The 22,777-nt window shown below is 39.2% G+C and overlaps 1 protein-coding gene across 3 annotated transcripts in view; it reads left to right on the top strand.

Moving 5' to 3' along the window:
- The window catches only part of mrpl39 (mitochondrial ribosomal protein L39), a 350,047-nt gene that overhangs the window by 6,941 nt on the left and 320,329 nt on the right, over positions 1–22,777 (top strand). The window contains exons 4-11 of one of the 3 annotated variants that reach the window (XM_062060132.1): positions 1,749–1,848; positions 1,935–2,002; positions 2,093–2,205; positions 2,281–2,346; positions 11,326–11,479; positions 11,571–11,618; positions 15,628–15,725; positions 15,777–15,830. In XM_062060132.1, coding sequence (XP_061916116.1) covers positions 1,749–1,848; positions 1,935–2,002; positions 2,093–2,205; positions 2,281–2,346; positions 11,326–11,479; positions 11,571–11,618; positions 15,628–15,708 — 630 coding nt within the window. In that variant the 3' untranslated portion in view covers positions 15,709–15,725; positions 15,777–15,830. Of the gene's footprint in view, positions 1–1,748; positions 1,849–1,934; positions 2,003–2,092; positions 2,206–2,280; positions 2,347–11,325; positions 11,480–11,570; positions 11,619–15,627; positions 15,726–15,762; positions 15,831–22,777 lie in introns of those variants that run through there. The other 2 variants (XM_062060142.1, XM_062060150.1) reach the window with 2 other exon arrangements.

Below are 22,777 nucleotides of genomic sequence, written 5' to 3'. Positions count from 1 at the left end.
GTCACTGTCACTGTGAATGTCCATTTTGCGTTCTCGACTCTCATTTTCAAGAGGATATAGTATCCGAGGTAGTATAAAATACAAATCCGTGATCCACAATAGAAAAAGGAGAAAGTGTGGAATCCAATGAGCCCTTTTACCTAAATTACGGTCAGAGCGAAAAAAGATACGTCCTGCACTGCACTCTAGTCCTTCACTCTCACGTTCCTCATCCACGAATCTTTCATCCTCGCTCAAATTAATGGGGTAATCGTAGCTTTCTCGGTTCGCTGCTGGTGTAAACAATGGGGAAATGTGAGGAGCCCTTCAACCTGCGACGTCACGCTACTTCCGGTACAGGCAAGGCTTTTTTTATCAGCGACCAAAAGTTGCGAAATTTATCGTCGATGTTCTGTACTAAATCCTTTCAGCAAAAATATGGCAATATCGCGAAATGATCAAGTATGACACATAGAATGGATCTGCTATCCCCGTTTAAATAAAAAAAATTCATTTCAGTAGGCCTTTAATATCATGTATTGTAGCGTCCAGAAGACGACACACAAAATGTGACGCTCTTTTTAGCTTTTGTTGCCAATGTTATGCTAACAAAGGGCCCAATTCCCACTAATATTTTCCTCCAGCCACACGTCTCTGTGTTTCACTCCCAGACACACAACACTTCCTCATTTTCCGTTTTTTTAACATACACATTAACACCAGCATGTAGTAACAGTACTAATGAAAATATTTAGTTTATTATTTGCACAACATTGACTAGTGATGCACTGAAAATTTGGACGCCGAAAAAATACATACTTTGATCACCGAAACAACGCTGCCGAAACCGTATGTGGTGATGACTTAAGCAATATGCACGGAGTTGTCTGGATCGGAGATAGCGTGTCCGCAATGTGGACATACTTTAATGTGTACGAGATGTACTCGTGGAAAGCGATCTTTAAAATTTAAGACAACACTGGCGGCTTTTAAGGAAAGAAAAGCTCCCAGCAGCGTAAAGCCAGTGGGACATCAGGCTCTCTGCAGCTCACTTTTCGTCGTGGACAATGGAGCAACACAAGTAACGATTCTCTAAAGATGAGTACAGTATGCAATAACACCAGAAATAGATGCTAGATTTGTTGCCAGTCGTTTTTAATAAAGAAAGAGTGTCTAAAAGGATGGTAGAAAGCTGAAGGGGAAAAACAATCTTATCAAAGTATATGGTACAATAAGCAGCAACACTTGAAAAATACAGCAAAACGATATGTAAGAATAAATATGTTGATACTATCATAACATTTGTTTTAAATGTATGTATACATTTTTTGCCTTTCAAAAGAAAATATATGCATGAGAGCAAGCAATGTGATGACATCATATTGCCTACGCCACCAGCCACGCCACCAACACCACAGAGATCTTGGCAATCTAGTGGAAACCCTGGAAGAAATGCAGTTTATTTTCAGTACAGAGGTGATTATTAACTTAGGGGAGCGTCTCCACACTGTGTATGGAGACACATAATTAGCTGCTAGCTTCTTGTCAGGCAGGGAACCAAAAATAAATACAGCGCCTGCCAGAGGGAATTGGCATTAAAAGGCATTAATCGTCAGTGCCGATCACATACTTTTCCCCCAATCAAACGGCACATAACTAGTTGTTACTTTTGGGTCATTAATGATTATAAAATCCTGGAAAAAGGTGCCCATGCTGCCGAGTGGTGATATAATTAGACTGTCACTGCGTCCCCTTGTTTTTCTTTATAGGCTTATTGGCGGTCCTGCACTGCGCTCCTTGGTCAGGTGCTGGAGACGGCATTTAAGGACGAATTCTCTGTGCAGTTGCTCAACACGCCAGAAGTGCCAGGTAGATTCCCCTTCAAGGTTTCAGGATTTAGCTTCAGACTTTGTCAATGTAGCAGAGTTCATTTATAAATGTACAACTATGTGCAGTTACTTCTGGAGCTTTCCTTTGTGATGTGGTGCTGGACCCTGAGCTGGACTCTTGGACTCCCTCTGAGGTTTGACGCCTTTCATTTGCCATTTGCTGAATTTAAAATACTTGATATGTGCCTCTCGCAGCTCACACACTTGTGGCTCTCGTGCTCCAGGAGTCATTGCGGTCTCTGACGAAAGGAGCCCAGCAGCTCATCTTGCAGGACCTGGCCTGGGAGCCTTTGGAGGTTTCTCCCACTGTGGCGCTAGAAGCCTTCTCACACAGCAGGTAGATGCAACTTTACCTCTTGTGGTCGTTTCTCTGTCAAAAGTCAGTTTGTTACCTCATCTCTTGGTGTCTCAGGTACACACAGGAAGAGGTGGAGCAGAAGGCGTCACAGAATCCTAAAGGGACCGTCTTGCTTTACAGGTGATGTTACACACACACACCAGAGAATAAGCATGTTGGTTAGGTTGTCCATCACTATCATGTGGTACATGCATAAAGAAAGTGGGGTTAATTTTGAGCCCGATAGCCTCTTTCCAACCAAAGTCAGCAAGGTTCAAATATCATAGCATATTTACAGCCCAATATACTTGTGTGTGTGCGCAGTATTTCACACACGCACGCAAACAAAAACAGCACAAGCAACCAGTTAGCGCATATTTTTTATAGTTTGCCTTTACTGAAACGTGTAAACTTGATAGCACACGCAAAACTGATCTACTATACGTATGCAAAGCCAATTGCGTCTGTTAAGTGAGCAGAATAAGGCGCGCAATCCATTTTTCGTCTCTGTCTTCATTAATATGGAGAATATTTGCTGATTCGCAAAGTACCCACAATACTGGAAGGAGAAGATGCAAATATAAATATTTAGCATGTGCAATGTGATTTATCAACATTGATCACCATTTTGCAAGCACTACTTAGCCTTTTATTTAGCACGTCTGAAAAGTACATGTGCTCGTGCCGCAAAGACAGACAAGGAACAGAGTGAGTGAGTGAGTGAGTGAGTGAGTGAGTGAGTGAGTGAGTGAGTGAGTGAGTGAGTGAGTGAGTGAGTGAGTGAGTGTGTGTGTGTGTGTCAACATAGTTGCATGGTCTGTCAGAAATTAAAAATATTAAGACATATTCTTTATACAACAACATCCTTTTATAATGTTATAGCTGCATGTTGGATGATGGGCTGATTAAAACAAATTCAATTGATACATTTTGGTGTCTGCTGGCCTATTTTATTTTAAAATGGCTTTTGTTTTTTCATTTAGAACATTTATTATTGTCATATGTCTAATATGAAAAAAAAACTTGAGGTACTGTATGTATTTTTTTGCTTCTTGAGCACAGTTATTGCAGCCTCTCTGATAGGGGCATCTGCAGTGCACAAAAAAAAGTGTTTCATTGTGGATGTACAGGACTGTTTCTAAAATGCCCATAAAAAGTGGTACATATCTGCTGCATGTTTGATAGCAAAACGCCACAGGTAGGAGCATGATAACATGAATGTGCACTAAATGATAGTGTTTCTATGGTGAAAGCTGCGTAGTACATGCAAAAACCTCAGTTAAACAAGGCGGTCTGCACCAGTTATGAATAGCACATGCAATGTTAGTAGATCACACGCAACACGCCCACTAATAGTACGTGCAATTTTATAGATTGCACATGCTGTTTAGAACGCAGTATTTGAATCTTAGTAAATCAGGCCTTTAGTCTGTAAAACACAAGAATGACTAAAATGTGCAGGAGGAAAATGTCAGTTTATTACTTTTGAGACTCTTATAAATGCATAGCTGCCAGTTCCCTGGAAGACCTCCGGAAATTGTACTTGTCTACCGACATCCCGACCGTGGCCGCCCCTGCCTATACGCAGATTATGCGCTGTGCCAAAGGCCCCCGCAACCTATTTTGCGTGAATAAGCGCATGCAAAATGGCAATGAATGAATTTATGACAGGCTGGTCTTTTTCTCCTCCGCACTGATAAGAATATAATGGCAATATTCTCCAGACATTCACAAAATCATCCCATTGTGCTGGGAGTAAAAAGTAAAATAAAAAAAGGTAAAAAGAAGTACTGAGTTCAAATCCTGTCTGGACAGGTGTCTAAGAAATATGCTAATTTATGTAATAATTGTGTTAAAGTTGTTTTTTTGCACTTACTAAATAAAGACGGAAAACATGGGGCACACAACAATTTGTCATAATAAATCACATTGTGTATGCTAAATAAATATAGTTGCGTTTTCTCCTCCCAGTATTGTGAATGTGATGATCAGCATGTATTCTGCATAATTATAAAGGCAGACACGCTGAATGGATTGCACTCCTTATTCTGTTCACTTAAAGTACCAGTAGAGTGGAAAAACAAGTTGCCTCTATGTTGAAGCTTTTTTCATATATATTTGATTTATGACACCTAAAGACTTACAAGTTTGTGAATAAATATTTATAGTCAAAATAGTATCAATCTCACGGAGATTCCCGAGCCATTTTGAGAGATAATGAACTAGCCAGACACGTCATTGCATGAAGTAGAGGTAGGAACCGCTGATCCCTTCCTCATCAACAACAATGCAAATCATGCAGACTTTGTGAGAGCCAACAACGATTACTTTGGGAAAAATTATGATCCAGAAACTTATATTGTTGATCCTGAATATAACGAGGATGATGTACAAGTTTTAGAAGCTCTGCTAAACAGATCCAGCTTTAGTGAAACACTAAGCATCATGTAGCAGTATTGCTAAGTGCTAAACAAGAAATACAAACATAATAAAACGATAGCTTACTTACTGATAGGATATTCATATCTTCCCATTTGGATCATTAATTAATCATTATCCACATTAAGGGTAAAAAAGGAAAAGTCTCCCTGCAGACACCATCTTCGGTTGTGTGTTTGTCTACATCTCCGGGTATGAATTGAATGTCACAGATGAACAACTTCTAGATTTATGGCTAAATCATCCTAACATCCAGATGACCGGCATGATATATAATGTAGAATAACTTTGACGAGCCAAGACGTGATGATGCGGGAGCAGCAGGACATCGCGGCCAGCTCACAGTAAAGCAGCAGAGGGCTACTTCGCTGTGTTATCAATCAGCCGCGAAAAAAACCGTCTGCATTAGCGCCTATAGTAACAACATCGCTAATAATTGGTAAATATTAACATTTTATTTAGAGGGTTTTGTGGGCGGATTCGAGAGCCCACCCTGACGGACTATTTATTTACGACTTAGAATGCATGAAAAAAAGAAAAACTAATGTGTTCGTCTTGTGTAGAGATTGTGAATGATAGACCGCACATCTTTTAAATTTTTGAGTATTTCCAGTATGACTGATCTGATACTATGGTCAGAGTGCAGAAGTGTTACTCCAGTAACGTCAATCTACAGATATTACAGAAGACTTTCGGACTGGAATATTCAAAATGGCTCACTGAATTTGTGGCATTTTGTGATGTTTAGAAGGTATTTTCACATACTTTGCGGATTGTAAATACAATTGGATATGGTTTAATGGATACAATGAAACACAATTAGGCATATAAAGTCAATTTGTTTTTCCACTCTACTGGTACTTTAAGAGACGCAATCTTCTGCACTCAAGCGTCGTAGATCACCTTTGCGTGTACTATCAATTTTGCACATGTTTTAATACAGGCAACCCTTTAGCAGATCAGCCCCAAAGAGTATTAATGTTTATGAAAGATAGATTGGTCATTTAGGGGAAGAGGAGTATTTCCTACCTGACTAGTATAGGACAGTATTTTAAGAAGGCGCAAACGCCTGAAAGAAAACAGTGGTTAAGGAATGTACAGTAGATGTAACTACTGTGACATGACTGTAAGAGACAAAGTTGAATGTTAATAATTGTCTCAGAAAAGTAGCTCACATCAGGAGTTGTATTTTATGTCTGTATGACTTTGGAGTTAATTTATGTATATTTTAGCTAAAAGATCTGAGGATGTATACCGAATAAGAGGTATACATACTGGTATTTTTTGGTACTGGTTCCCAATGTTTATCCCCCCCCACACCCCTGATTGTAAATAATGTAAATAATTCAATGTGATTATCTTGTGTGATGACTGTATTATGATGATAGTATATATGATAGTATATATCTGTATCATGAATCAATTTAAGTGGACCCCGACTTAAACAAGTTGAAAAACTTATTCGGGTGTTACCATTTAGTGGTCAATTGTACGGAATATGTACTTCACTGTGCAACCTACTAATAAAAGTCTCAATCAATCAATCAATCAAATTGGGTTGGTCCAGGAAGACTGTTAAGATTCAGGACAAATGATACGGCTATCGTTTTTGTTTTTTTTATCCAGCTGACCGTCGTAACTATGACACGCTGTCACATTCACGCATACTTGCCAACACTCCCGAATTTTCCAGGAGACTCCCGAAATTCAGCGCCTCTCCCGAAAACCTCCCGGGACAAATATTGTCCCGAAAATCTCCCAATTTTCAGCCGGAGCTGGAGGCCACGCCCCCTCCAGCTCCGTGCGGACCTGAGTGAGGACAGCCAGTTTTCACGTCCGCTTTCCCACGATACAAACAGCGTGCCTGCCCAATCGCGTTATTCCATACGAGGCGTCCGGCATACCGCAGATGAGCATGGTGCAGATGGAGAAGATCTTCTCGGCGTCCGTGTTGGCGCACACGTTGCCAAAGCCGACGCTGGTCAGGCTGCTGAGGGTGAAGTAGAGGCCGGCGAAGTACGAGCTGCGCACCGACGGGCCGCTGACCGTGTTGTTGACGTAGGGCATCTCCAGGCGTTTGCCCAGCTCATGGAGCCATCCTCGGAGAAGAGACGGGAGGACAACAGGGTGACAAGAACTAAATCCTCCAGACTAGAGATAAATTGTATTATTATGTTTATCTTACCTAAAAATAAATACATATATTTTTTTAATTTTTTTAAACTAAATACATTTTTACTATATTTTGCTAAAACATCAAATTAATTGTATTTTTATTTGTATTTTTTCTGACTCCTTATTACATCCAGCCATAGAATTATACATTAAAATTTTGAAATAATTTGAAATAATTCATTTTAAATGATCATAATAATTCATTTAAAATGACCATATTTAATTATTAAAATAATTCCTTGTTTATCAACAACTTTAGCATTTTATTCATTACATGTTGAAGCTCTCAGAAGCCAAGTTATGTTATATTCCTTAAGATTTATTTATGCAAGTTGAAGTATCAATTAATTTATAAACACAGTTTTGTTTGCATATTTTCAGGATGTAGATATATGTGTGTGTGTGTGTGTGTATATATATATGTATATATATATATATATATATATATATATATATATATATATATATATATATATATATATATATTCACACAGTATATATATATGAAATACTTGACTTGGTGAATTGTAGCTGTAAATATACTCCTCCCCTCTTAACCACGCCCACCCACGCCCAGCCCCACCCCCTGACCACGCCCCCCACTTCCCGAAATCGGAGGTCTCAAGGTTGGCAAGTATGCATTCACGTCAGGTGCTGCTGCTACGCATAAAAAAAGACACGGGCAGAATCTGATAATCAGCTTGGAATAATCACAAATAAGGGAGCAACACCACAAAAACGTTTGTAACAAAAAGTCCCTCAAATTCAGGCATGCTAATAAGAGTTAATGTCATCTTTATTTACACCAATTACTAGTGAAGTGATTTATATTTATATAGCGCTTTTCTCTAGTGACTCAAAGCGCTTTTACATAGTGAAACCCAATATCTAAGTTACATAGAGCCTCTTTGTGTTCTTATTTTTACAGTAGGTCTTTTTAAAACAGAACACACCTGTCATACAGAAAATCTATGACTGTTTTTTATGTCGATTCTTAAAAATAGCAGAGCGCTCCTGTCACATAAAAGATGTTTGACAAACATAAAATATGAATTTTGACAGTACAGTATTATTCGATGAGATAAAAACCTTGAAGTACAAAATACAAATTATACTTAAGATACAAGGTCCTGTCCCCTGGTTCTTTGCTTTCTGAAAATATGAACTTCATAACAATTTATTTGAAAAACAGAGGTGTAAATACCCTTATATGATCATTTTAAAACATTTAAACTGATTAGTCTAGTTTTTATTACAACGTAGACCTTTTGTATTCATAGAGCATGTATAAAATTAATTCTAAAACATCCATTCGCAATCAGAATAATAAGGGTACATTACAAGGGCATGTTATTGTTAAAAATGTTAAGATTCTGTCAGAAATGCGAGTAGTGGGTGTAGAAATCATTTTATTCTATAGCTTAATTCTAAGCATTACAATGCAGTTGCAGAAAAAATAAATACCGCCGTAAACATTGCGATTAGTTACTTGAAAATATGGCGGTTTTAGGGAGAGTTCGAACTCACGGCCTGTATGCCCATATTTTGTGGCCCTCCACTTTACTTCATTGTTGAGTGTAATTGTGGCCTGCACGATCTAGGTGGCTAACAGTTCAATTTATTATGACAATCTTGAATTCCACTAGGGCTGGCCAATTAATCTAATTTTGGTTTCAATTTCGATAATGGCTTCTCACAATTATGAAAATATGATAATAGAAAAAAAAAGATTAATGTGCCACGCAAAGTGCATGCAAATTCCTGACCTTGTGACGGTAAAACAGTTGAATGAATGAGTGGAATAAAGAGCATGTCTACTAGAAATTTGGGATGTCAGCATAGTTTCTATTTTTTATTTGACACATCGCTAGTATGCCTAATCAATCACTAAACTCAACAAAAAAAAGTAAAGCATATAATTTCCGCGTTTACTTAATCGTGGACAGAGTCACATAATTGGCCAATAAAACGTAACCCGCTATTAATTGCAGAATATCAGGGAAATCGACATAAATGTAAGTGAAATGTTTTCATTGTGAGGAGTAGGAACATTTGGTTGGGAAAGTAATGTGTCCAGTAGCGCTCATTCATCCCCGCCACACGCGGTCGCCCTGCTCTAAACTAAGCAATGTCAAGACGGTCATTTGAAACAGCGACTAAACTACAAAGCTATAGCTCGCAGGAACAATCCATACACGCACAACACACCTCATCTATTGGTGTTGTTGTGAACGACATCACCGATGTAAGATTATTGTGCAAACAAAACAGCAGTCGCAACTTGAGAGGCGCTCTCTTTTTTTAACAGCCTGAAGTGAGTCGCCTGTTTACTTGTTTACAACGCAGCACACTTCCCCCTTGTACAATAATAGCACAGTGCGCCACATCCGGTCTGACAAAGTAACAAACAAAATAACAATATAAAGGTTTCAAAAAAGTACCTTACACAAGCACAATGTACTTAAAGCACTTATTGATACATTTACAAAATGATTATGCTTAGACCTAAATTACTAGTCAAAATTGTCCAAAGATGTATTGCACCCAACAACGTGAGGATTTTGCATTTAAGTAACAAACATTTTGACACACAAAGCACACACTCTATGGTGGTAAAATAAGTGTAAAAGGTAAAAAACAGTATTAAAAAAAAATGTAAACGCAAAAACTTTATTTTATTGTTTTTTATATTGCTATTTTGATTTCATGTTATTCATATTATTATTATTTAAAGTGTGGTTTATTTGTCACTAAATTATACCAGGGTTTTTTTTAACTATATTTAATTTTGTTGTTACAATAAATACTCAGGTTTTCAAATAATCGTGTAATTAATCATGACTACAATATCAGTCAAAATAATCGTGATTATTATGTTTGCCATAATCGTTTATATTTATAACCTTTTCTAATACTTTGTTATTCACAAGTGCCTCTAAGGCAGGGGTGTCAAACTCAAATACAGAGTGGGCCAAAATTTAAAACTGAACAAAGCCGTGGGCCAAGGTTGAACAAATGAACCTTTTAATAGGGACCCAAACAAGTTTTGCATTGAATATTGAACAAGCAAGGCTTATATAACTTCATAGTGATATGCAAAATCGAGTTTCAAATAATAATAATAATAATAATTAAAAAATATCAATGGCATATCAAATACAATTTAAATAAAAAATGAATGCCTCTTTTCTATTTTCAGCCTTCTGAGGTAAATATCAACATTAACTTTTTCCACAGGCTAATAAATTTGAAAATAAAATAACAATGAATAAACCAACCATTCAGGACTTTAAACTGCTTAGTTTGCAACACACTGATCTAATCTGATGTGCCCAAGCCAAATACCTGGCATCTTTTCTTGGATGCTAGTTCATTAATGTCGGAGCTCAGGCTTTGAGCTGAGGCAACCTTCATTATCGAACGAAGGTGTTCATCAGTCATTATATCCCGTAGTCCACCCGGACCACAGTCTTGGGGGCGTGCCTTAAAGGCACTGCCTTTAACGTCCTCTACGAGCTGTCGTCACGTCCGCTTTTCATCCATTCTAACAACGTGCCGGCCCAGTCACAAGATATGTGCGGCTTCTGTACGCACACACACGTGAATGCAACGCATACTTGATCAACAGCGATACAGGTTACACTGAGGGTAGCCGTATAGACAACTTTAACACTGTTAGAAATATACGCCACACTGTGAATACACACCAAACAAGAATAACAAACACATTTCGGGAGAACATCCGCACCGTAACACAACATTAACACAACAGAACAAATACCCAGAACCGTTTGCAGCACTAACTCTTCCGGGACGCTACAAACACAGACACACACACACACTTTAGCGTCCCGGAAGAGTTAGTGCTGCAAAGGGTTCTGGGTATTTGTTCTGTTGTGTTTATGTTGTGTTACGGTGCGGATGTTCTCCCGAAATGTGTTTGTCATTCTTGTTTGGTGTGGGTTCACAGTGTGGCGCATATTTGTAACAGTGTTAAAGTTGTTTATACGCCCACCCTCAGTGTGACCTGTATGGCTGTTGATCAAGCGTGCATTGCATTAACTTATGTGTGTGTAAAAGCCGCATATATTATGTGACTGGGACGTGACGATTTTCAGGAGGGGCACTGAAATTTGGGAGTCTCCCGGGAGGGTTGGCAAGTATGAGAATTAGCGGGGAATGCGGTGTTACCGCGGCACCGCCGCTGTATATAATCGGCGGGCCAGCTCTAGTGTTAACTTAATATCGCCTCAAGGACCAAGTGAAATTACACGGCGGGCCAGAGTTTGACACCCATGCTCTAAGGCCTTCACAAACCACGACATCCCCTTATCCGAACCCTCATTAATCTAAAATAACTAACATTACAGCACAACAAACACACATTGGGCAACACAAAGAGCAACTTCCTGTAAGCAAGCAGAAGTGTCTGACCATCTTTTGGGGAACTCCAAAAGCAATCAAAAATGTCAGGCTGCAGCCTAATGTTACATCTTTGTTTTCTAGATGTGGGGACCATGTCATGTTGAGTGGGGGCCCTCTGGTGGCCAGAACAGGCCTGTGCTCCCAGTACGAGGTGACGGCAGTCCACAGTTTGGGCCGAGGTCCTTGGGGCCTGCACCGCCGAGTGCAGGGCCTCTCCTTGCCTCTGCAGCTACAGGTATTAGGATACATTGTTACTTTGCAACTTCAGTAGTTGCACGTGCGTCGATCTCCACGTGCCTGCTAGTCACGTTGTCTCCTCCCTGCAGGCCCACCACACTGTCTGGAGGAAACTGAGGCAGCGGGCAGAGAAACTGGTGAGAACAAACATCCCTGTTTTGCACACTCGTCCAACAGAGAAAACATCAAAGGTAAAGCGAGTCTGCCAGCTCAGGCAGCGCCGGTACTGGCGAGGCGCCGCTTGCGTCTCTGCGCTGGATGCGCGTCCAAATTTACCGCTTGTTCTAAATCCAGCCCTGGATGCCCCCATCTCTCCAGATTTCACAAGGTAGCCAGAGGTTAGGGTTTAACGGTGCTCCGCTTTACGGCCTCGCATTTATGCTTCTGGCAAAAATTGAGGAAAGGACTCTCATCCTTCTCATGAAGGACAAACTGCTCCTTTCTGAAGTCGACATCAAACACACTGAGGATCCAAAGAACTATTTTTAAAATCTCTCCAGACTCTCCACGAGGTGCATCGCGACACATTCCGACTGAAGCAGAAAAGATGCATAAATTCTTGCACTTCAAACTAGGCTGAGTTAATTTTGGATGGAGCCATCTAGGCAAAATATATTCTGCTTTCTCTGTGCATCACTGACTGTGTCATGGGGGGGGAAAGGGACTACTCATTAATAGGCACGCTTGATTTGGCAGCTGATGACATACGATGCTGCGTGGCCTACATTTCCTTTTCACAGCGCCTCGGCTATTTGGGGAATTGGAAGTGCACTTTGTGAAAGACAAACGTATGGACTCAAGAGTTGGACTCAAGCAAATGATATTTGGATCAGGTCTTAGCGGATTAGCATGCAGAGCCGCCGCGCTCAGTTTTATGGTTCAGAAGGACGTCATATTATCACCCGGTGTACCGCGTGCAATCTTGTCATGTCCTTTTTGTCCCAGAGCATCACTCCCACAATCAGCAGCGAGCTATAAAGTATAACAACCCCTCTGAAGGGTGCTGATGCTGTCTTTTAAGTGTGCACTATAAATAGAGCTATAAATTCAGGCTAAGATATTGAATAAAATGAAATAAATCCCCCTTTTTTTAATGAATGCTTTTATTGTGAGTAGACCTTCATCCATCCATTTTCTACCGCTGGTCCCTTTTGGGGTCGCAGGGGGACTGGAGCCTATTCCAGCTGCACTTGGGTGGAAGGCAGAGTACACCCTGGACAAGTCGCCACCTCATCGCAGAGCCAAGACCAAAAGAAAATGTTTTAAATGTAGAAAAAAATCATAAGACCCATTTAATGCGCCTTATAATCTGGTGCGCCCTATGGTCCGAAAAATACGCCATATATATAGAAAATGGATGTGTATATATATATATATATATATATATATATATATATATATATATATATATATATATATATATATACACCCTGTTTCCATATGAGTTGGAAAATTGTGTTAGATGTAAATATAAACGGAATACAGTGATTTGCAAATCCTTTTCAACCCATATTCAATTGAATGCACTACAAAGACAACATATTTGATGTTCAATCTCATAAACTTTATTTTTTTTTTGCAAATAATAATTAACTTAGAATTTCATGGCTGCAACACGTGCCAAAGTAGTTGGGAAAGGGCATGTTCACCACTGTGTTACATGGCCTTTCCGTTTAACATCACTCAGTAAACGTTTGGGAACTGAGGAGACACATTTTTTAAGCTTCTCAGGTGGAATTCTTTCCCATTCTTGCTTGATGTACAGCTTAAGTTGTTCAACAGTCCGGGGGTCTCCGTTGTGGTATTTTAGGCTTCATAATGCGCCACACATTTTCAATGGGAGACAGGTCTGGACTACAGGCAGGCCAGTCTAGTACCCGCACTCTTTTACTATGAAGCCACGTTGATGTAACACGTGGCTTGGCATTGTCTTGCTGAAATAAGCAGGGGCGTCCATGGTAACGTTGCTTGGATGGCAACATATGTTGCTCCAAAACCTGTATGTACCTTTCAGCATTAATGGCGCCTTCACAGATGTGTAAGTTACCCATGTCTTGGGCACTAATACACCCCCATACCATCACAGATGCTGGCTTTTCAACTTTACGCCTATAACAATCCGGATGGTTCTTTTCCTCTTTGGTCCGGAAGACATGACATCCACAGTTTCCAAAAACAATTTGAAATGTGGACTTGTCAGACCACAGAACACTTTTCCACTTTGTATCAGTCCATCTTAGATGAGCTCAGGCCCAGCGAAGCCGACGGCGTTTCTGGGTGTTGTTGATAAACTGTTTTCGCCTTGCATAGGAGAGTTTTAACTTGCACTTACAGATGTAGCGACCAACTGTAGTTACTGACAGTGGGTTTCTGAAGTGTTCCTGAGCCCATGTGGTGATATCCTTTACACACTGATGTCGCTTGTTGATGCAGTACAGCCTGAGGGATCGAAGGTCACGGGCTTAGCTGCTTACGTGCAGTGATTTCTCCAGATTCTCTGAACCTTTTGATGATATTACGGACCGTAGATGGTGAAATCCCTAAATTCCTTGCAATAGCTGGTTGAGAAAGGTTTTTCTTAAACTGTTCAACAATTTGCTCACGCATTTGTTGACAAAGTGGTGACCCTCACCCCATCCTTGTTTGTGAATGACTGAGCATTTCATGGAATCTACTTTTATACCCAATCATGGCACCCACCTGTTCCCAATTTGCGTGTTCACCTGTGGGATGTTCCAAATAAGTGTTTGATGAGCATTCCTCAACTTGATCAGTATTTATTGCCACCTTTCCCAACTTCTTTGTCACGTGTTGCTGGCATCAAATTCTAAAGTTAATGATTATTTGCACAAAAAAAAATGTTTATCAGTTTGAACATCAAATATGTTGTCTTTGTAGCATATTCAAATGAATATGGGTTGAAAATGATTTGCAAATCATTGTATTCCGTTTATATTTACATCTAACACAATTTCCCAACTCATATGGAAACAGGGTTTGTATGTGTATGTATGTATATATATATATATATATATATATATATATATATGTTGTATTCAAAGCGCTTCACTTTTTTCACTTTTTCAGCCTTATTCCAAAATTGAGTAAATTAATTTTTGTCCTCAAATTTTACAGACAATAGCCCATATTGTCAATGTGATATAATGATAAATGATAAATGGGTTATACTTGTATAGCGCTTTTCTACCTTCAAGGTACTCAAAGCGCTTTGACACTATTTCCACATTTACCCATTCACACACACATTCACACACTGATGGCGGGAGCTGCCATGCAAGGCGCTAACCAGCAGCCATCAGAGGCAAAGGGTGAAGTGTCTTGCCCAAGGACACAACAGACATGACTAGGAAGGTAGAAGGTGGGAATTGAACCCCAGTAACCAGCAACACTCCGATTGCTGGCAAAGCCACTCTACCAACTTCGCCACGCCGTCCCTTGATAATTATTTAAAAAATTTTAATTTTGCAAATGTATTACAATTCTAAAATCACATGTACATAAGTATTCATAGCCTGTGCTCAATACTTTACTGCTCAAAGATAAGTGTGCCAAGCTTTTGGCATTGTATTCAAAAAGACTTGAGGCTGTAATTGGTGCCAAAGGTGCATCAACAAAGTATTGAGCAAAGGTTGTGAATACTTATGTACATGTGATTTCTGAGCGTTTTTTTTATACATTTGCAAAATTAAAACAAATATATTTTTACGTTGTCATTATGGTTTGTGTGTAGAATTTTTTAGGACAAAATGAATTCTATTTTGGAATAAGTAACACAACAAAATGTGGAAAAACTGAATATTTTGAGAATGTACTATATAAAACAGTAGATATAAAAAATGTCTAAATAAACTACATGTGGTAAATGTTCACGATGTACCAAATGTTACGCAATAGTATATTGTGATGTATGTTAATGTAATCCAGTGAGCTCAGATATCTGACTCATCCTGTATTATATTCAATAAGTCTATGATGGACATCAGGGGGTTCCAGATTTTATTGAACTTCATAAGCGAACCTTAGAGAGAGAACCTTTTCCAAATTAAAATTAGATAACAATTCTCTCATCCATCGCTCATAAGACGGAGGTGAAGCTTGTTTTTTTGTTTTTTTTGTTTTTTACAGGTAGATGTGCAGCCGCCTGAGAAAGTGACTCCGCCCCCTGCTGCTGTCCCCGCTCCTACTCCATCTTCAGCCAGCCAGTAACACCTTATCTGTAATTCACACACACACACACACACACACACACACACACACACACACACACACACACACACACACACACACACACACACAGTTACAAATGTCCAATAAAAGTGTCAAAAACCGGTTGACGAATCAATTCTGCTTGTTTTCAATGATCCAAACAGAATTCTCTTAGTTTGCTGATTGTGTTGCAGGTTTTTTTCCGCGTGTGTGTTGGAGTAATTTGTAACAACAAATACAGTGTGTCAGCTGGAGGTCAGCCTGTTGGCAGCTGTTGTGTGTGTGTGTCACTTGTCAGACAGGTGGCAGTGTGAGAGCCATGTTTACACCCCCGATGACACCCAACACTCCTGCTCTCTGTCAGCGTCCCCCTCTCCACCGTGTCAAAGGCCATTATTACGCCAAGTGACAAAACTCCCGCTTTGATTGGAAGATATTCATTTTTTAATTTCCATCCCCCGTCCGACCGACTTTACGTTTTCTTCATCCAGCCCGCCCCTTGTTCATGTAAAAGCAAAAATCTCGGGCAGTTTTTATTGCATCTGGCATCCGCATGGAGCCACGAAAGAAGTGATTAGATTGCTAGTGCAAGGTCGCCGTGACTTCACAAAACACATTTTGGCCATAACTCAAGAATTAATACGCGGAATGTAAGAAAAAAAAAACTATATTTCAATCAAATAACCTCGAAGGGAAAAAGAAGCAATGACAATCTGTGTACTCTCTTCTCTGGCAAACAAGAAATTGAAAGAGTTGTTTCTTGAAGTCCGACATGTGACACACAGCTGCTGTCACACTCAATGTTTCGCTTCTTGTCCAATCCCAAACTTTTCATCACCTCCCCCAAAGTCTCCCTTTTTGATATTTGAGACACACTGAAAAAAGTCAGGTTGTCCAAACGTTTTCCACTCGTGCATCTTTCCTGGGGGGCTTTTTCCCCACAAAACCATCAGGGGGCTGAAGCTCAGCCTCGGGCTGGACAATTTGCCCGCTTTGCAGCTGTTCCCCCCAACTCAACATTCAGCCCCCCTCAGTACCCACTGTCACTTTAGACTTGATTTCATCTTCAGTGTGCTTTGTTCTTTCCTTCTCCCATGCAGGGTCTCCATCTTCTTCATCTCACCCAGTCAATCCACTGCTGCTTCATCATTTCTACCCATGATCGTTATATTCACTTCACTAGCGGGTCAGAAAATATACTAAAATGTCCAACACATTCACAAATAAGCCCACAAATCTCAAAATATGAAGGAAAAGATCGTCTTAATTTAGCAGCTGATTGACGGGCCACAACATTAGGTACACCCAAACAAACTAATAAGATCTCGCCAACTGAATTTCACTTTTCCGAATATAATGTTGGACTATGTTAATGAATAATAGTAGCACCTCAACTTTAAGTGTTTTGAGATACAGTGCATCTGGAAAGTATTCACAGCGCTTTACTTTTTCCACATGTTATGTTAAAACAATTCATTTTTATCCTCAAAATTCTACACACAATACCTCATAATGACAATGTGAAAAGTTTTTTTTATTTTTTTAATCAGCAAATTTATTAGAAATACAAAACTGAAAAAAATCACATGTACACAAGTATTCACAGCCTTTGCTCAATACTTTGTTGATGCACCTTTGGCAGCAATTACAGCCTCAAGTCTTTTTGAAGACAATGCCACAATTTAGCCTATTCGTCTTTGCAGCACCTCTCACGCCCCCCGTCAGGTTGGATGGGAAGTGTTGGTTGTCGTCTACGATGTCTCTGTACATTGCTGCATTCATCTTTCCCTCTATCTTGACTTGTTTCCCAGTTCCTGCCACTGAAAAACAACCCCACAGCATGATGCTGCCACCACCATGCTTCACTATAGGGTTGGTATTGGCCTGGTGATGAGCGGTACCTGGTTTCCTCCAAACATGACGCCTGGCATTCACACCAAAGAGTTCAATCTTTGTCTCATCAAACCAGATAATTTTGTTTCTCATGGTCTGAGAGTCTTTCAGGTGTATTTTGGCAAACATTTCATGAAGAAATGGCTTCTGTCTGGACACTCTACCATACAGGCCTGATGTGTGGATTGCTGCAGAGATGGTGGTCCTTCTGGAAGGTTCTCTCTCCACACAGGAATGCTGTAGCTCTGACAGAATGACCATCGGGTTCTTGGTCACCTCCCTGACTAGAGTAAGATGAATGCAGCAATGTACAGAGACATCCTGGATGAAAACCAACACTTCCCATCCAATCTGATGGAGCCTGAGAAGTGCTGCAAAGAGGAATGGGCATAACTGCACAAAAGATAAGTGTGCCAAGCTTGTGGCATCGTATTCAAAAAGACTTAAGGCTGTAATTGCTGCCAAAGGCATCAACAAAGTATTGAGTAAGGGTCTGAATACTTACGTACATGTGATTTTTTTAGTTTCCAATTTTTAATGCACTTGCAAGTTAAAAAACTAAACAAAAATCACACTGTCATGGGGTATTGTGTGCAGAATTTCAAGAACAAATATGAATTTTTATTCAATTTTGGAATAAGGCTGTAACATAACAAAATGTAGAAAAAGTAAAGCACTGTGAATACTTTCCAGATGCAGTGTAATAGCAGTCTCTTAACGGACTATTTTGCTTTAAATTGTACGCACAAATTTGAGTTACAAGCATCCCCGCCATTGGTTGGCGAATGCCACAGTGAACCCTGTAAGATCTGACCAAAACATGTGGTCTTACTCGCTAGCTTATTAGCGTATAGCTAGAGATTGACAATTTTTATTTTCCAACCATAGGAAGGAAGAGAGTGAGTGTGAAGGACCGTGTAGAGAAGACGAAGGGGATGATGTTCACTGAATTAAAGACAGAAATCATCAAGAATGTGATCAAGGGTGTCGAGCGTATCACTGCAAGTCTGCACTAGGGTGCACCCAAAAATCTATTTACATCTGAATCGCGATTCTTATTCATTGTCATTCTAAATTGATTCAATATTTTCAAAAATCTATTTATTTTATAAGACAATTTTGGGTTATCTCCATGCAACCAGAAGGAGCTTTACTAACCTACAACCTGTTTTTAAGAAAAATGTTATATATAATTAGTATACCAAATAATAAATTGCGAGAATTGGTTCCGAATCAAATTGTCACCCCAGGAATATTGTTCTTGAAATAATTTCTGAACAGCGGGTATTTATCCATGAAAGTATGGAAAAGCTGCTGATTGTGTGTTTGACAGAGACGCAGCTGGAAGGAAACACCGTAGAAGACTACAAAGGTAAATGCTGTACATTATTATTATTATTACACGACTACAAAAAAACTACAGTAGTTGTTAGTAGTGCTTTTCTTATACAATATTTCTTATCCAAAAGTTTGTTCTTAATTTTAAAAGGCTTGTTACATGTTAAAATGGTGCCATTTTGTGGGGGCCAAGCAGCAATTGATTTGATTTCAGTGGGAAATGTAGATTTAAGATACAAGTGAGTTGCTCTTGTTTACATTATAGTGGTGTGATTTGCCCCAGCTATCTAAATGAGGTCACCTTCCCCAGGCCACTAAAGGGGACATACTACAAAAAGTCCTATTTATTTAGTTAAAAAAGGCTAAAACAATGTTGGCGTCAACTTTGTGTTGGAGACGCTTACATCTGACCAGTTTTGCATGCTAATTAAAAAAAGCAAAAAAACAAGTGGTTGATTTGTTCATGGGCCTCTAAAAATGAGTTCCAGGTTGCAAATGGACCCTGTACCAACGTTGTGTTATATTCAGTGTCGTGCAGTGCCAGTCACTAGCACAACAATAAACATCAATCATAACTACAAGCTTTATGATTTGTTTCAAAGGCAGATTGTTCATTGCTGTTGTTGTGATTGATGGTGTTTAACATGTGGCTAATTAAACATAGTGCACCTTATTTGGGTTCCAGTTAGTGAAAGACCTCAAGAAAGTCAGAAATGTTGCTAAATCTAAATGAAATACGCTGTAAACCAGGGTTGCCCTTCCTTATATGCAGAGCACACGCTGTGTTTAGGCTTCTGCGATCCGTAGGGGGCCATGTTTTGCGTTAAGTGCATGTAAAATATCAACTAATGAATGACAAGGCGCATTAAAATTAAATTGTACTGCAAAAGTAGTCCTAGCGCCTTTCTGCAAAAATATATTGTCAATTTCCCCAAGGATTTTCATTGACTTTCGGGCATGCAGGGTTAGTGCTTTTAGTTCCTGTCTACGGTGCTAAGGCTTCTGGGTAATGTAGTATATAAACATTTTAGCAACATGCTTCCTAGTTTACATGTGTATATATATATGTATATATATATACTTGTTCAACATTTATTTATCCAGCATAAGGCAATTAAGAACAGATTTTCATGCGCAATGCTGACCTAGCATTTGCAGGTTAGAGATGTTGAAGTGTGATGGTAATCTCGCATCGTCTCTCATTTACCAACAATTATTAGTGCTGTAGATTGCTTTTAACAGTTTTATGCTCTTAATGTGCGGGGGTAAATGGAACGTAAATTAATGTTTAGGATGAACAAACGCTTTTTAAGCTTAAAATAAACGTGGAGAATGTCTGCAACTTGTGGACGACCCAGCGGACAATAAGGAAGCCTTTGGTGGTGTTTCTGTAATTATTGCTGTTAGTTACAATTAATTGAAACACTACAGAAATTAGACAATGAGTTCAAAGTAGGTCTTGTCTTGTTTTGAGTGTTTGCAGTACAAAATGAGTAAAACATCAATGTGGTTTTTGTAGCAGTACTGTGATTTTATTTTTTTTTGCAGTGAAGGTTGTAAGGAACATTTAAATAATTGATGGCAAATGTATAACATCCCAAGTTCATTCAGTGTTATTGGAACACAATAGAATAGATGTGTATCGCCATTTACACATGCACAACAGTACAGGAACATTGTCATTCTTCCTGAGCCAGTTTCTACAAAAAAAATATAAAGTTGAATAGCATTGTAAGAAAAGGGAACAAAGTACAAATAAATACGTTGCATTAACAACTAAGTGAATTAAAATAAACTGTACAGGAGTTATTCTCTTACTGTACCTGAGGTTATTGCACACGTTACTGGGGGAAAAAAACAACAACCTCAAAACATTGCGACTTTTGCCACAACTTTCTGAAAAGCCTGCCGCAAATTCAAAACTGACTTTCGGTACCTGCTGTTGTGCATCTGAGATCTGCATGAGTCTCGAAAATGTGAAATCAAACCGTGGAGACATTGCAGGGATATTCATAAAACAATCTTGCCTTCCTTTGTACTTCCTCCAAACAAGCCATGCGGAATATGCCTAATTTGTGACGTTTTTCACGATTGTGATGTCAGCGGATATCTCCCTATATGGTAGAAATGTACCCAAAGTGCTTTGCGCCAGTCCGCCATTGTAGCCAATAAGTTCCTTCGTCTTCGCTATCCTCTTGTTGTGGGGCAGACTGGCTCGTACATACACATGCATCCTCTGCTGTTGCCATTTCTAATAAAAAGTAGCTTTTAGTTGGAACGTATATCTGTCAGTAGACCACATATAGAAGTGCTAAATACTACACCAGGACAGACTGGGAGAAGGCACGTAAATAAGACTGCCCACATAACAGCGCATCTTGAAGAGACAAAACATAATTTTTGCAGTATCTTGACCAAAAAACACAATTACATGTTATACTGTATAGCCCAGTGTTTTACAACCTTTTTGGAGCCAAGGCACATTTTTTGCGTTAAAAATATCCGGAGGCACACCACCAGCAGAAATCATTAAAAAATGAAACTCAGTTAACAGTAAAAAGTCGTTGTCGCAATTGTTGGATATGACTTTAAACCATAACCAAGCATCACTATAGCTCTTGTCTCAAAGTAGGTGTACTGTCACGACCTGTCAAGTCACGCCGTGACTTTTCCTGTGTGTAGTGTTTTAGTTCTTGTCTTGCCCTCCTATTTTGGTGGCTTTTTCTCTTTTTTTGGTATTTTCCTGTAGCAGTTTCATGTCTTCCTTTGAGCGATATTTCCCGCTTCTACTTTGTTTTTATCCTTCTTTGTGGGGACATTGTTGATTGTCATGTCATGTTCGGATGTACATTGTGGACGCCATCTTTGCTTCACAGTAAGTCTTTGCTGTCGTCCAGCATTCTCTTTTTGTTTACTTTGTAGCCAGTTCAGTTTAAGTTTTGCTCTGCATAGCCTTCCCTAAGCTTCAATGCCTTTTCTTAGGGGCACTTACCTTTTGTTTATTTTTTGTTTAAGCATTAAATATCTTCTTACCTGTACGCTGCCTCCCGCTGTTTCCGACATCTACAAAGCAATTAGCTACCGGCTGCCACCTACTGATATGCAAGAGTATTACACAGTTACTCTGCCGAGCTCTAGACAGCACAGACAAACAACAACACATCATTTGCAGACTAGAATTACTGGTTTGCAAAAAATATTTTTTACTATCGATGTACCGATAAATGCTTTAAAATGTAATATCGGAAATTATCGGTACCGTTTTTTTTATTATCGGTATTGTTTTTTTTGTTTGTTTTTTTATTAAATCAACATAAAAAACACAAGATACACTTACAATTAGTGCACCAACCCAAAAAACCTCCTCCCCCATTTACACTCATTCACACAAAAGGGTTGTTTCTTTCTGTTATTAATATTCTGGTTCCTACATTATATATCAATACAGTCTGCAAGGGATACAGTCCGTAAGCACACATGATTGTGCGTGCTCTGGTCCACTAATAGTACTAACCTTTAACTGTTAATTTTACTCATTTTCATTAATTACTAGTTTCTATGTAACTGTTTTTATATTGTTTTACTTTCTTTTTTATTCAAGAAGATGTTTTTAATTTATTTATTTTATTTTATTTAATACATTTTTTTAAGAAGGACCTTATCTTCACAATACCTGGTTGTCCAAATTAGACATAATAATGTGTTAATTCCACGAGTGTATATATCGGTATCGGTTGATATCGGTATTGGTTGATCAAGTATGCCCTGCATTCACTTATGTGTGTGTGTGTGTGTGTGTGTAAAAGCCGCATTTATGATGTGGCTGGGCCGGCACGCT

The sequence above is a fragment of the Entelurus aequoreus genome, linkage group LG01 (assembly GCF_033978785.1).
Source record: "Entelurus aequoreus isolate RoL-2023_Sb linkage group LG01, RoL_Eaeq_v1.1, whole genome shotgun sequence".
Taxonomy (NCBI): domain Eukaryota; kingdom Metazoa; phylum Chordata; class Actinopteri; order Syngnathiformes; family Syngnathidae; genus Entelurus; species Entelurus aequoreus.
The sequence above is the reverse complement of the archived record's forward strand: the minus strand, read 5'-3'. Positions and strand labels throughout refer to the sequence as shown.